The sequence below is a fragment of the Melanerpes formicivorus genome, unplaced genomic scaffold, assembly GCF_026170545.1.
Source record: "Melanerpes formicivorus ecotype bairdi unplaced genomic scaffold, bMelFor1.0.p_v2 SCAF_1, whole genome shotgun sequence".
Taxonomy (NCBI): Eukaryota; Metazoa; Chordata; class Aves; order Piciformes; family Picidae; genus Melanerpes; species Melanerpes formicivorus.
In genome coordinates this window covers 24,949,492-24,963,777 of record NW_027142353.1, presented here as the reverse complement: position 1 = coordinate 24,963,777, position 14,286 = coordinate 24,949,492, and the positions used below count along the sequence as shown (strand labels likewise).

Sequence of the window (14,286 nt, the reverse complement as noted above, 5' to 3'; positions counted from 1 at the left end):
TGTTGAGCAGTCTTACTTGAAATCAAAGGTGAATGTTTCTACAATCCTATTCCAATAAAAAATTACATGTAGCTGTAGTTTAGGTTCAAAACAAACTACATTTATATTTTAATTATATACATAGAGTTGGGGTTTTTTTACATGCTAGCAGGGACTGTCAAAAGGAAGATGACTACTGTTGCACAATAAAACGCTTGCATTATTATTTATAATTTCCTTTTAATTCTTCACAACTATATTGACTAGAGATATTTACATAAAATCATAAGAACTGGTACACACTACTGAGAAGTTCATCTGAAACAACTGAGTTGCTTCTGTAAAAAAAACTGTAAAGTTTTGTGGCCAAAAACCTTAAAAACTAAATAAATCTTGGGTAATATGCAATAATAAAACATACCACCTTCTTCCAGAAACAAAACTGTAAAATTCAGCATGCAGAACTGAATGAGATTTATTTCTGTTTGTGATGGACTATGCAACTTCTTGCCTGTCTTTACTTACATGGACACTTTGTTTCGAATTCTGCCTTAAATACTGGAGTCTTCTTTGGACTTGAGTCAGAACTGTGTGTTGCTTTTGAATTTTGCCTGGTTTCTATTTGCAGCAAGTTCAAGTTTACTCTTTATTCAAGTCCACTGAAAACTTGGCTTAAACCTGCTAGACTATTTGTTAACCTTCTCGAACTTGAAGAGGAGGCTCTGAGGTGATCTAATCGTGGCCTTCCAGTATCTGAAGGGGCCTACAAGAGGGCTGGGGTGGGACTTCTCAGGATATCAGGACTAGGGGGAATGGAATGAAGCTGGAGGCAGGGAGATTCAGGCTGGTTGTGAGGAGGAAGTTCTTCACCATGAGAGTGGTGAGGCCCTGGAATGGGTTGTCCAGGGAGGTGGTTGAGGCCCTGTCCCTGGAGGTGTTTAAGCCCAGGATGGATGAGGCTCTGGCCAGCCTGATCTAGTGGGGGCTGTCCCTGCCCATGGCAGAGGGGTTGGAACTAGATGATCCTTGTGATCCCTTCCAACCGTGACTGATACTATGATGCTATGAACTTGGTGTTCCTTGTTTCAGTTTTAGCCTCATAAACGCAATGCTGCTATACAGTAAGTCTCACCAGAGGGCACTTTTGGTCAAAACTTGTGCTCTCTGCACAAATGTGCCAAACTGGCTAGCTGTGTCCAAGTTATTTTGAAAACTACAGAATATTCTGGCTTCAGTCCATTGTAACAGTGGAGAAAATGCTTAATTTGGGCAAAGTGAAGTCCTGGCAGAGTCATAGTTTCTTTCTAGTTTTTCATCTAAAACACACAGAATTTTAAATCTGGGCATCACACACTGTGAGGAATGTGTTGTTCTCCATCTCTAGGAAAATCCATCCAAATCTGATTAAGTTAGGAACCTACAAAATATCTCAAGTTGGAAATGCTGAAAAAGAATTTCTGAAGAGCTCTTTTTTTAAAAGAGATCAACTCTCCAGAAGGAGTAGGTAAGACTACTTTTTGCAGGACCTCTGCAACACTGAGTGTACAGAATCTACACAAGCACAGTATCTACACAAGAAACCCACAAATCTATTTCTGTTTTATACAGTCGTGCAATGTTTTACAGAAGGTACAAGTGTATGAGGCAAGGAACTGATAAAAGGAAAGCACCATTGCTTGGTTATGGCAATTTCATGCTACTGTAGGAGACCCACATCTATCCATAACCACACCACAGACGACTTCTTTACAGTTGGGCAAATGTTTGCAGACTGATTATTTTAAAGATGGCAACCAGTTTTGTCGTTCTTGTTCTTGGAACTCAAGATCAATGCAAATGCTCTGAAGAGTCAAGTTGTACATATCTAAAAGTGGGCAATCAAAATTATACAGTCTTGCTTTTTCATAATAGGAGTAAGTGGCACAACTTGATCTCACAGAAATATGCTGAAGATACAATAATCCATGCTTGCAATGTGTTCAGTTACTGTTGTGATGAATCATGAAGTTTCCACTAGGTAATTATCTTAATAGGATCTTCATAGTCTATTGCTCAAGGTACAAGTATGCAGATGAAGCACGCACACCACATAGACAAGCAAGACTGCGTGGACAAACATATTCTGCACTTTGTTAAGTGCTACCTTTTAATGTATTTTTATGTTAAAAAATGGTATAATTAGTAAAAGGGAAGGAAATTAATGTTCTGAAATGGTATATGCATATACATACACTTATTATCTTACAAACAGTCCAACCTTTATTATCAATGAAGACATAGCCATCAAAGCGATCTCTAAAAAGAAGGATGTCCTCAGGGTTTCTAAAGTTAATGTATGCTCTTGAGTAGAGATGAGGATAAAGGCTGCAAGAAGAAACAATTTTATTTTCTATTATTTACTAGTCTGTTCAGGACTAGGGAATAAAAGAAGCAAAACTAGAATTACATCGTAATTCTCATCTGCTTTGAGAAACGGCTACCTTAAACATCCATATTGAAGTCTTTACATATACATATCTAATTATATATATATGATAAAAAGTAACGGAACAACTGATTTCCTAGCTGAAACTATGAAATGTATTCTGAACTGAGAAGAATATCTCTAGTTTGTTTTGTCTCCTAAATGGCAGAGCATATGCTTCTGTTGTGCAGGATCAAATCTTTAAGTCTAGTTTTTAATGGCTTAAGAGATAAGAGTAACAGCAGTGCCTCTGAGGAACTTCTAGGACTTCTAAGAATGTCTTTCACTGAAAGGTACGTAAAAGCGTCCATTGAAAGTGCAGTTGCCAGGCTGTCATTGTATTTAAAAAGATTTCCACCTTTAAAACAATTATATAACCTAATAACTGGCAGGACAATCCACTGAATTATATACAAATAAATAAACTCCATCTGATAGACACATGCAATGTCCAGTTGTGAAGAACAAGTATTGTGAAAATCCAAAGCACTTCCAGCAAAAGAGTACGAGTACTTACCTAAAATAATTCTGATTCTTCAAGAATTGATTGGCATAGATCTCACTTCAAGGGTAAATACTTAACGTGGCTGATAAAAACCTCAGAGTTGGCACGCCCCCCAACAGCAACGAAACTGAGGTAATTCAATGAATTACCACCTATCAGCTAAGATAATTTGACCTGTGGCATGGACATGCTATAAATCCCTGCAACTATGAGGACAGGTCAGTATTACACCAGGGTTTTGAACATATCTGAACTAAAGTCCATAACTTTAAAATACCTATGTTCATAATACTTTTGTCACACATGGCCTGTCTTCAAACAAGCTCACCACCAGCAGCAGAAGACAATAAACACAAAGCTAGTGGCAACTGTATTCCAATCCCATAGGTATTTCAGAAACAAATTTCACCATGAGTGAGAAAAGACAAAAATATGGATTGGATCACTGGACAGATATGTGTGGTGACTGAAACCAACAGAGTTTTATCCTTTTCAAATGTGCATCCATATGGATTCCACATTTGAATGTTAGAAGGTGACCATGAAAAGCAGTGCTGTCACTAACTAATGATTCTGTAAATTTACCAAATGCCTGCTTGGTATTGTAGTCTGGATAAATGATTAAAAAACCCTAGAGGCCATTGTTCATTTAGACATCTTGCAAACACCAGCTATGGAGTGTTTCTACAGCATGCAGAGGATACACCTTCGAAAGAGCTATTTCATCCGTATACACTCACTGTATTTTGGTATTCCAGGATGGGAATAGCATTCAGTGAACTGTACACCAGTAACCACGAAAATGCCTGCTAGGGCATGGCTAGGACTGGTGATACAAAGCACTGCTGCAAGATCCTGCAGGCATGGCACCCTCTTTAATCTGCTACACCTACATGGATGCCACACAGTTACGGACCACAGAATCACAGAATCAACCAGGTTGGAAAAGACCTCAGAGATCATCAATCTAACCTATCACCTAACACCTCGTGACAACTAAACCATAGCTCCAAGTGCCACATCCAATCTTTTTTTGAACACCTCCAGAGACGGGGACTCCACCACCTCCCTGGGCAGCCATTGCCCCTCACCTCAAGCCTAAACTTCCCCTGGCACAGCTTGAGACTGTGTCCTCTTGTTCTGCCTCTGGTTGCCTGGGAGAAGAGACAAACCCCTCCTGACTACAACCTCCTTTCAGGTAGTTGTAGAGAGCAATAAGGTCTTCCCTGAACCTCTTCTCTTGCAAGCTATGTCTAGACAGCTTGAACAAATAAGCATGGTGGTACCCAGTTGGGTTTTGTCATGGTGTTCTGAAAACCTGTAGATACTTGCAAATTTCCAGTCTGCACAGGTACCACAACCTACCTCAAGGGTGGCTGTGGATTTATGCCCAAGATGGAAAGATGAAAGACGACAGCTTCCTTCTCATAGGTTTCAAAGAAAAGGAAAAAAAAAAAGAAACAAAAAAAAAGATGATGAGAGAAAAGAGGAAAGACGAGAGAAGAAAAAAAAATGAAAGGAAGGGAAAGGGAAAATATTCAATGTTATACTTTTCATAGTTACATAGAGTTTAAAAAAATTGTGTAAGGCCTAAAAGTGTATGTAAAGGAGGGTATTTTATTGTGGCAATCTATAGCAGTGCTGGAAGAATTATCTTTGTGCTGCCTAATGGCTGGAACAGGAAGAAGTCTCCAATAACTGTATCTCCCAGGAAAAAGGCAATTTCCTTCCTCATCATGTTAATAGAATTGTTCTTGCAATCCATGTTCTCTGGTGTTTAAATTAAATGAGGCCTGATATTAGAAACTGATAAAATTATACACTTCAGTTGGTGAATATTCTCAATACAAAACCAGGAATCTAGACAGAGCTCAGTTATTATCTGAGATTGAGAAATTGTGTTTAAGTTTCCAGTCTAAACAACTATTTCAGTGTTTTATCCATCTTCATCTTGTGTAAATCACAAAACCTTTCCACAGATGAGACTGTGACTAGCACAACTGTCCCAGCCACTACATTATAGTGGCAGATCTTCTCTCTGTATGTACACAGCAAGTAACTTTGCCATATAGTTGGATTCATATTTTTTTTCTGCAGTAACTTACAACCTTATGGTTGGGCACATAACCGTCATGAAACAGGACTGAAAATAAAGAGACGTATTCCTTCCTTGTTTCCTTTAGCTTGTGCATCAACAGCATCTGTTTAATCAGCTATGACAATGCAGTCTTTCCCTGGTACACAACATAGTACTTCTCTGATATTTTCAGTTTAAGCTTATCAGAGTGAGTGTATTAAAAGGAAAAAAAAAAAAAAAAAAGAGAAACATTTGCTATAGTTATTAAGCATTTATTAGTAAGAACAAATGAGCCTGAGATGTATGAAAAGGACTCTGGAAAACAGAGCTTTGGAATTTAGGTTGCTAATAAGGGATCAAATGTTGTTGCTACACATTATTAAGAACTTCAAAAACTTCACATCAGCAGAAAGATAAAAAAATGTAACAGCATGCTTGTGCACAGTAGGATATGAGGAGAGAGTAGTATGAGGAGAGACTGAGGGAGCTGGGATTGCTTAGCCTGGAGAAGAGGAGGATCAGGGGTGACCTCATTGCACTCTACGACTACCTGAAAGGTGGTGGTAGCCAGCCAGGAAGGGGTTGGTCTCTTCTCCCAGGCAACCAGCACCAGAACAAGGGGACACAGTCTCAAGCTGCGCCAGGGGAGGTTTAGACTCGAGGTGAGGAGAACGTTCTTCACCGAGCGAGTTGTTCATCATTGGAATATGCTGCCCAGGGAGGTAGTGGAGTCACCATCCCTGGAGGTGTTCAAGAGGGGACTGGACGTGGCACTTGGTGCCATGGTCTAGTCATGAGGTCTGTGTTGATAGGTTGGACTCAGTGATTCTCAAGGTCTCTTCCAACCTTAGTTACTGTGATATTGTGATACTGTGATATTGATGTGCACAGTGACACAATAAAATAGAACTGTCTGTCCATCACTGTTGCTATATATCAGGGCAGAAGGTGGTAGAAGCATGGCTATGCCACTGCTTAGCAAGTACAGGCTGATGAAGCCAAATCCACAAATAGTTATTTCTCACATGCATGCAAGTTAGCCATCAGGAGAGCTTAGTGTATAAAAGCCTGATCACTGACTCTTTCAGATCTCCCTTACACTTCTTACCCAGCCAAGTGTGCACTGTGCATAAAAGAAAACACGTAAAACTCACTCTCTAAATGGGAACCAAACCAAACCTAACAAACTGGAAATGCTTAGAGCTGGCCTGCTTATAACACTTTCTCGGGGTTTCAGGTATCTGACTTCCAATTGCTGCTCCCCATCCTGGATTCCCTTCCTACCTACCTAATGAGAAATCACCAGTGTAACTATGAAGCAAAGAATGAATAGGGCTTCATAGGGCCACAGGCACTCTGTAGCTAGAACCCTCTTCTAGGAATGTTTTTGTACTTTGTATTCAGCATTTATTGGATAAAACACAGCTTTTGCTCTTCAGGATTCTGCCTTCCAGCTGAGTCCTGCAGAAGAGCCATTGAACTGTGTGTCACTTCCTTTTCAAGGATCCAGCAGCACAGATTTCAGTTGAGGTTGTATGGTTAATTTTACAATCAGACAGTTCCATTTTGCCATATGCTTGCTGACTCTAATGCTGTTTTCCATCTGCATCATGTTTTGGACAAATGCATTACATGTGACCTTGGCATCTCTGGGATATCACTTAGAGCAATCTGTATGGAAATATCCTGGGTGAGTCTGGCTGTGCACTTTCTTCAGTGCAACACATTGCTGCTTTGTTTTTCACTGTGCATTCAAGGGTATTCAATCTTTTAGGCTACATGTATTTCTGTAATGCTGTCATCTCTTTAAGCCCTTACTTGTACGGTAATTTTAATACCAAACACATTCTAATGGCTTCTTCTAAAATGTATCTTTCAACAGTTGTGTAAAAGAATTGGAATATAGGGAAAGCAATTTAAAATATTTATCTACAATGCAAACAGCAACATGCAAACTATAAATCAGCTATCCTATCTTAGTAAAAATACTTATCAGTCATGGTGTGTATATACATTTACATCCATATATACATCTCTACAACCAGATCTGGAGTATTAAATATACTCCTCCACCCATTTTATATATATATATATATACACACTATATATATTTTATTATATAAAAACTTCTGAGCAACAGGTAACTCATCATCTGCATTCTCATGTCAAAATCCACTGGCCTTCCTATTTTTACAGCGAACACAATATGCCCTCCAGTGACACAATCACTCATTCCATCCAGAAGTTGGTAGCAACAGTTCCCCTGAAGTCATAAAGGGCCTGCCCCTTCCAAACTGCAGCTCCTGGGTGCATACCACCATCCTACAGCCTTACAGCTATTTGCCTACAATAATCCTTAAGAAAACACTGAGAAGCCATTAGGAACAGAAAAGGAGTGCTGCTTGCAAGAAGCTTTATGACTGTCTGTGATACATGGCATGCCATCAACTATTTGACTGTTTTTCACATCAGCAAAGCTGCTGTTCAGCTCATTCTCCTTTTATAACCTCACAACAGCATTCATGTGTCCTAGCACTCATCATCAAGTGCCAGTCCCAAGGGATGACCCAAATCCTGCAGGACAACAGCTCAGTCACTTGAAATTTTAGAAGACTCAGGAACACTTACATGCAGGCAAAAAAAGAATGAGTACCTGGACAAAAATAGTTAATGTTTGGACTCTGAGAAGAAGAGAGACTGTCAGGAAGGCAGTCTTTATTATCAGCAATAGATAGCATGTCTATCCAAAAAACATCTCTAAAGTTTATAGAATCAGTCACAGAAACAGTGTTTTGTCTGCATCCTGATGTCAATGTACAAGAGAGATGAAATCTAAGACAGTGAATCACAGTAATTTGAAAAAAATGAACAAAACACAATGCAACAGTCACTTCCTGGAGATTATTTTACTGAAACAGATGTAACATGAAAAGTGTTACACATTGATGACATTACTTAAATTAAATTTTAAAGTGTTTTATAGCTTGTCTGTAGTTAAGAAATTGTAAACATAAAAGAGAACCTTTAGACTGCAAAACCAGAGAACTGGAGATGATATGCATGTCCTGTTTGTTTTGTCTTCTAGGGGGAGAGGACCTTGGAAATGGAAATGTTGTTACACCTCTCTAGTCCTTCCCCTGACAGAAACTAGTAGTGGAATCTTAGAGAACGTTTATTAAGAAGGGGAAACTATGCAGCTACTTATGGCATAGGTACTTTGTAATACAGAACTTGGATCCTTGGGTTTAACAGGTTCTCACAGATAAGTTTGTCTAAATAAAAATTTCTCTAACTGCTCCTGAACTGGTTTTATCCTCGTTTCATTGGCCATGAGGATGATCAGAGGGCTGAAGCACCTCTCCTATGAGGACAGACCGAGGGAGTTGGGGCTGCTCAGTCTGGAGAAGGCTCCGAGATCACCTCATTGTGGCCTTCCAGTATCTGAAGGGGGCCTACAGGAAAGCTGGGGAGGGACTTCTCAGGATATCAGGTAGTGATAGGACTAGGGGGAATGGAATGAAGCTGGAGGTGGGGAGATTCAGGCTGGACATGAGGAGGAAGTTCTTCACCATGAGAGTGGTGAGGCCCTGGAATGGGTTGTCCAGGGAGGGGGTTGAGGCCCCGTCCCTGGAGGTGTTTTAAGACCAGGCTGGACGAGGCTCTGGCCAGCCTGATCTAGTGTGGGGTGTCCCTGGCCATGGCAGGGGGGTTGGAACTAGATGATCCTTGTGGTCCCTTCCAACCCTGACTAATGCTATGATTCTATCATCAATTTTTGACATGTAGTTCTACAGTTTAACAGCATTTTGGGGAAAAAAAAAAAAAACAGAAAAAAATAAAAAGAAGTGTGCACTCCACAGCTGGAAGAAAACTGAGCAAGCTCTTTGAAACTTGTTATCTAGTTACATGGGATGGGATTAAACTCAGATGATGCAGTTCTAGAAGTAAATTTGTCTGCCTCTACATTAAAACACTTATAAGCCCGTTTCCAGCAAACAGATCCTCTTCAGTGAGTAGCTTCTCCAAATCATTCTCCTGTTGGGTAATATGAAATTTTCTTTTCGTCTTCCCAATTTTTATTATGACTGATTTCACTGGATTGGTTGCCACTATGAACACAATACAAGATGCAGAAAAAAAGCTAATGGAGGACACTATAGAGAAAACATGTCCTGTAGCTCATCCTACAAATGGCATGAAGACACATACAAAGAGAATTTTCTGAAATTCTGGCTGGGGTCAGAGTGGCTGGAGAGCAGCCAGGCAGAGAGGGACCTGGGGGTACTGGTTGATAGGCTGACATGAGCCTGCAGTGTGCCCAGGTGGCCAAGAGGGCCAATGGCATCCTGGCCTGGATCAGGAACATTGTGGCCAGCAGGAGCAGGGAGGTCATTCTGACCCTGTACACTGCACTGGTTAGGCCACACCTCGAGTACTGTGTCCAGTTCTGGGTCCCTCAGTTTAGGAAGGAGGTTGACTTGCTGGAATGTGTCCAGAGAAGGGCCACAAAGTTGGTGAGGGGTTTGGAACACAAGCCCTATGAGGAGAGGCTGAGGGAGCTGGGGCTGCTTAACCTGGAGAAGAGGAAACTCAGGGGTGACCCTATCACTCTCCACAACTACCTGAAGGGAGGTTGTAGACAGGCAGAGGTTGGTCTCTTCTCCCAGGCAGCCAGCACCAGAACAAGAGGACACAGTCTCAAGCTGCAGCAGGGGAGGTTTAGGCTGGATGTTAGGAAAAAGTTCTATACAGAGAGAGTGATTGCCCATTGGAATGGGCTGCCCGGGGAGGTGGTGGAGTCACCATCACTGGAGGTGTCTAGGAAGAGACTTGATGGGGTGCTTGGTGCCATGGTTTAGTTGATTAGATGGTGTTGGGTGATAGGCTAGACAGGATGATCTCGAAGGTCTCTTCCAACCTGGTCTGGTTTGGTCTGGTCTATTCTATTCTATTCTATTCCACTGAAACACAATGCTTTATACTCAGAATGAGTTCTGTGTTGGGTAAGACTATAACCCACTGCATTAATGTTGTCTCTAACTTGCATTTGCAGGAAGCTTATATTCTGGAGTGTGTAAACGTGAGAAGGGCTAAATCATGGGTACATGGGTATGTGTCAGCATTTGAAGGGGACAAAGTGATCTTGGGCCATTCAAAGAACAAATCATCAGTCAAACCAATACTCTGCAGATGTACAGCTCAAGGCCTTTTAAAGTGAGCAGTTTGCTGGAAGAAGCTGCAGCCATGCAAATCTCGTGATGATAAATCCATTCTCAAAAAGTACATCTTTTGTAGGAAAGCATAATTTTCAAAAAGCAAGATAAAGCAAAAAGTGAACACAAACCAAATCATGGTGAAAAATTCAAGCTTACAAAAAGAACCCACATTTTTTCTACAGTTTAAAGGCAGAAAAGTATTTTTCTAGAGTTGTGAGGGCAGAAGAGAACATAAATACAAAACCTAGGAGCAAGAGAACATTTTTCTCCTAAACTATTGTTTCATTACAGGACTCAAGAAAACTGACAATCCAAGGAACACATATCAGAGATTTCCTTGTTCAAAAAAAAAATAAAAGGCTAAATATGTGTATTCTTTGCTTGTAGCATCTTGAAGTCCAGTAGCAAAATATTAGAAATCCAGCTTTATTTTCTTCACACTTGCTATTTTTAATCACCAAGATCTGTTCTTCAAGGCAAAGGAGTTTAAAGTTTTAAACATGTCCTGATCTCCCCCCAGAATGAGCTCCTGTGTAGTAACTGTAAAGACTTACTGCAAATCTAAACTCTCCTATTTCCTAACCACATAACTTGTCGTTCTATCAAAAAAGCCAAAGCACCTCCTATTTGGTTGCTGCACATGTGTATAACCATCTGGGTCAGTTCTGCTTAGTAAGAGCTGTTGTTCCTCTCCAACTGTGGAAATGACTCCAAGACAACCTATACAGTCAGAGTTAACCATCTACTAAAACAGTGGTGGCAAGAAGTGGCAGTATCATTTCAAATAAAATCAGCCCAGGAACTCAACCATGCCAAGTGTAATTTGACACAAACGATCCCCAGTCAAGGAAACGCTATCTGCTCTTGGTGGGGTCACCCAGAACTTTAAAAGCTGGTCAGCAGCAATCATCCAGGATTTCTCTGCAGTCTGTGGAAAGAATCTGGAGCCTGTGGAGGATGATTCATCACACTAAGATAGGCTAAGAAAGGCAGGATGGATCTTTTACTTCCAATTTTTCAGAAAACACAGGGATGAAGCGTACACAGTGTTTCGTCTTATGGAAAACCCAGAAATTGTCTTGTTTAAAGGGGAATCACACTTCACTACTGTGATACTACTGTATAAATGCACAAACAATTCTGACTTATGAGACAAGTGAGACAAAAATAAATGTGATTATTTGAAATAAATACAAGAACTTGTAAGCAACAAAGAAACTAAGCTCAAATGCCACTAATGAAAAAAGTTCAATGGTACTTGCTCTAGGCTGACTCTTTCTCATAGCTGATGAAATGCATTACCAGAGAAAGTTAAAAGAAACATCAGGGTTTCAGGTAAAAATGTTTCTGATTCACATACAAAATGTTCCATTTTGAAACCACCAGTGTAAAAGAAAAGGGCACTGTCTCTTCATATGTAGCTTTACACAAATGTTTCAAGTAATTACTAAACCAAAAAAAGGCTTGGTGGGAGAAATATGTCATTTGCTACATCTAAAATACCTTAATTAGGTTCTAAGCACCTGAAATCCTGCACAAAAGGCTCATCCTCACCTGGGATCAGCAGTGCAAAACTCAAAATAATCATGGGCAGGTAGAGGATGTAGCTGCTCCTCCAGTTGCTCCTTAGTTAGACAAGGAGGAAGCCGTCGAATAACTACCTGCATATATAAAAGAAAATGGAGGTTTATCTCTGATCTAAATACTGTAGAAAGATGCTAAACAAATCATATTACTCCACCTTAAAAGCTCTTCTTCAAAATGAGATCTTCAATTAGAGTGCTAGCCTTCTAGTGATTTACCTCCTTGGACTTGCTGACAGATGGATCAATTTCCCTAACTCAGTTGCTGCTAACATAGAATTGTAGCTACTGAAATATTCTGATGAAAAGCTGCCATTTAGTAAAGAATGGAAGACAATAACAGCCAACCTAAAAACTACTATGACCATTTTTTACAGTACTTATTTATCAAAACATTTAATTTTAACCAGATTTAAAGTCTTTTATTACAACAACATTTTGGTGTATTAGGTTTATGGGTCCAGATGCCGACAGCAGGTGCTGCTTGGGCGGCCTTGGTGAAGAGAGGCTGCAGCTGCCTTGTGCTGGATACAGTCAGCTCTAAATGACACACCACAGAGCACAGCTGAGCTCCTCAGCTATGATGGTGGCACCTCTGGAAAAGTGTATTTAAGGACAGAAAAGGCTGCACAGCAACATTAGAGACAGAGGAGTGAATGGGGAAAAACTTCTGAGAAACAGCACTGGAGACACCAAGGTGTGAAAAAGAGAAGGAAGCATTCCAGGCACTGACATAGAGATTTCCATGGAGGAGACAGTGATGAAGCAAGTTGTCTCCATACAGCCCAGGGAGGACCATGGTGGAGCAGGCATCCACAATGCAGCCCCTGGAGATTCCGTGCAGGTTTTCTGGCAGGACCTGCAGCCTGTGGAGGGCAGCCCACAATGGAGCAGGTTTATTCTGAAGGACTACAGCCAATGGAGAAGACCCATGCTGCAGTGGGAGGGATGCTCACTGGAGCAGTTCATGAAGGACTGTATCCCACAGCAGAGACTCCATGCTGGAGAAAGGGAAGAGTGCAAGGAAGAAGGTGCAGCAGAGGAGCTGTTATGTTCTGTTCACAACCCACATTCTCCATCCTCCTGCACTGCTTCAGGGCAGGAGAGGTAGAAGGAATTTTTTTAATTAACAATGAAGTAAACTCCTTTTTTCCAAGTTGCATCTGTTTTGCCTGCAAAGACACTTTGTAAACAATCTCTCTCATGGGTCTCAACCCATGCATTTTTCCATCTTATTTTCTCCCCTGTCCGGGTAAGGAGTGAGATAACAGCTAGATGGGGGTCTGGAAACCACCCAAAGTCAACCCACCAACTAGGTGGCCAATAAAGGCCAGGAAAGCATATTGAAACCTTAGGGACAGAACGATGTTAACACAGAGAACAGTAAAATGGCCAGCAAGTTTAAGACAATGTGAAGCTTGCCAATATCTGAATTCACCTTAAGTTACAGTGATTTGTGGTGCTTGTTTTCCAATTTAGAAAAATGGAAACACGTTGAATCTCCTAATACTCTATATAAATATTCTTAGAAAAGTGCTCAAGTAAAGCCAAGTAGAGAAAAGCGCTCATTTCCTTGCAGGAGCTGCTTTGCCACAGCCAGCCTAGGCTTAAGAAATACGATGAAAACGCACACAAAGTTGCAGTGCTGCTGCTGAGGTTCCCTAATTACCTCCGCGAACAAACACCTCGATTCAGCAGATGAAGCAGCGTCCGTTCAAACACGAGCCTCCCGAAATCTGACTCAATCTGTCCAACAGGGCCTACCTGCTTCTCACTGCACACCTCTCCCGACCCATCTCCCACCCAAGACGCTCCTTACCGCGCTCCCGCACCTGCCCGGCCCTCCCAGGCACCTCCCTCTCCACCTCGCTCCCCTCACCTCGCCGCCTCTCCAGGGGCGAGACTCCGTGCGCCCCCCCTCCTGCCCCCGCACCCCCCGCCCGGAGCTGCGTTCGCGCCCCCTTACTTTGCTCAGAGCCGTTTTTTTCTCCTCTCGCTGTTTAGCCGGCACCGGGTGAAGCGGCGGCGGCAGCGGGGAGGGCGGGGAAGGCGGTGGCGGCTGCGGAGGGTTTGGTGGCGCGGAGTCCGGGTCGCGGCGCGGCGACTCCCGCCGCTGCGGGATGTCCATGGGCCACTTCTCGCGGACGCTGGCCCGCGTCAGCCCCGGCCCGACCTCTCGCTCCGAACGTACGGAGCCACCGCAGCCGCCGCTGCCCGCAGCGAGGCGGAAACCTCGCGCGAACTGGTGGCGGCTCGGCAGAATCTCGCGCGCGTCTGCCGTGGGGCGCGCGGTGCTGCGCCGCCCCACTCCGGCGGCGGTCGCGTGGGCTGGGGGGCGTCCTTAGGGCCTTTGCCCGCCCCGGCCTCCCTGACGGCCGGGAGAAGGGTTTCGGGAGCTCCGGTGGGGAGGGCAGAGGTTGTCCATTCCCCTCCTCTCATGTGGCCCGACCTAAGCTCACAGG

The 14,286-nt window shown here is 42.4% G+C and overlaps 1 protein-coding gene across 3 annotated transcripts in view; it reads right to left on the bottom strand.

Moving 5' to 3' along the window:
- UPF3A (UPF3A regulator of nonsense mediated mRNA decay) overlaps positions 1–14,033 on the bottom strand; it is a 31,239-nt gene extending 17,206 nt beyond the window's left edge. For 2 of the 3 annotated variants that reach the window (XM_068137291.1, XM_068137301.1), the window contains exons 1-2: positions 13,791–13,877; positions 11,796–11,902 (exon numbers count right to left, since the gene is read on the bottom strand). In XM_068137291.1, the coding sequence (XP_067993392.1) occupies positions 11,796–11,829 (34 nt within the window). In that variant the 5' untranslated portion in view covers positions 11,830–11,902; positions 13,791–13,877. Of the gene's footprint in view, positions 1–2,236; positions 2,344–11,795; positions 11,903–13,790 lie in introns of all 3 variants that reach the window. The other variant, XM_068137282.1, reaches the window with a different exon arrangement.
- Between the last annotated feature and the right edge of the window lie 253 nt (positions 14,034–14,286).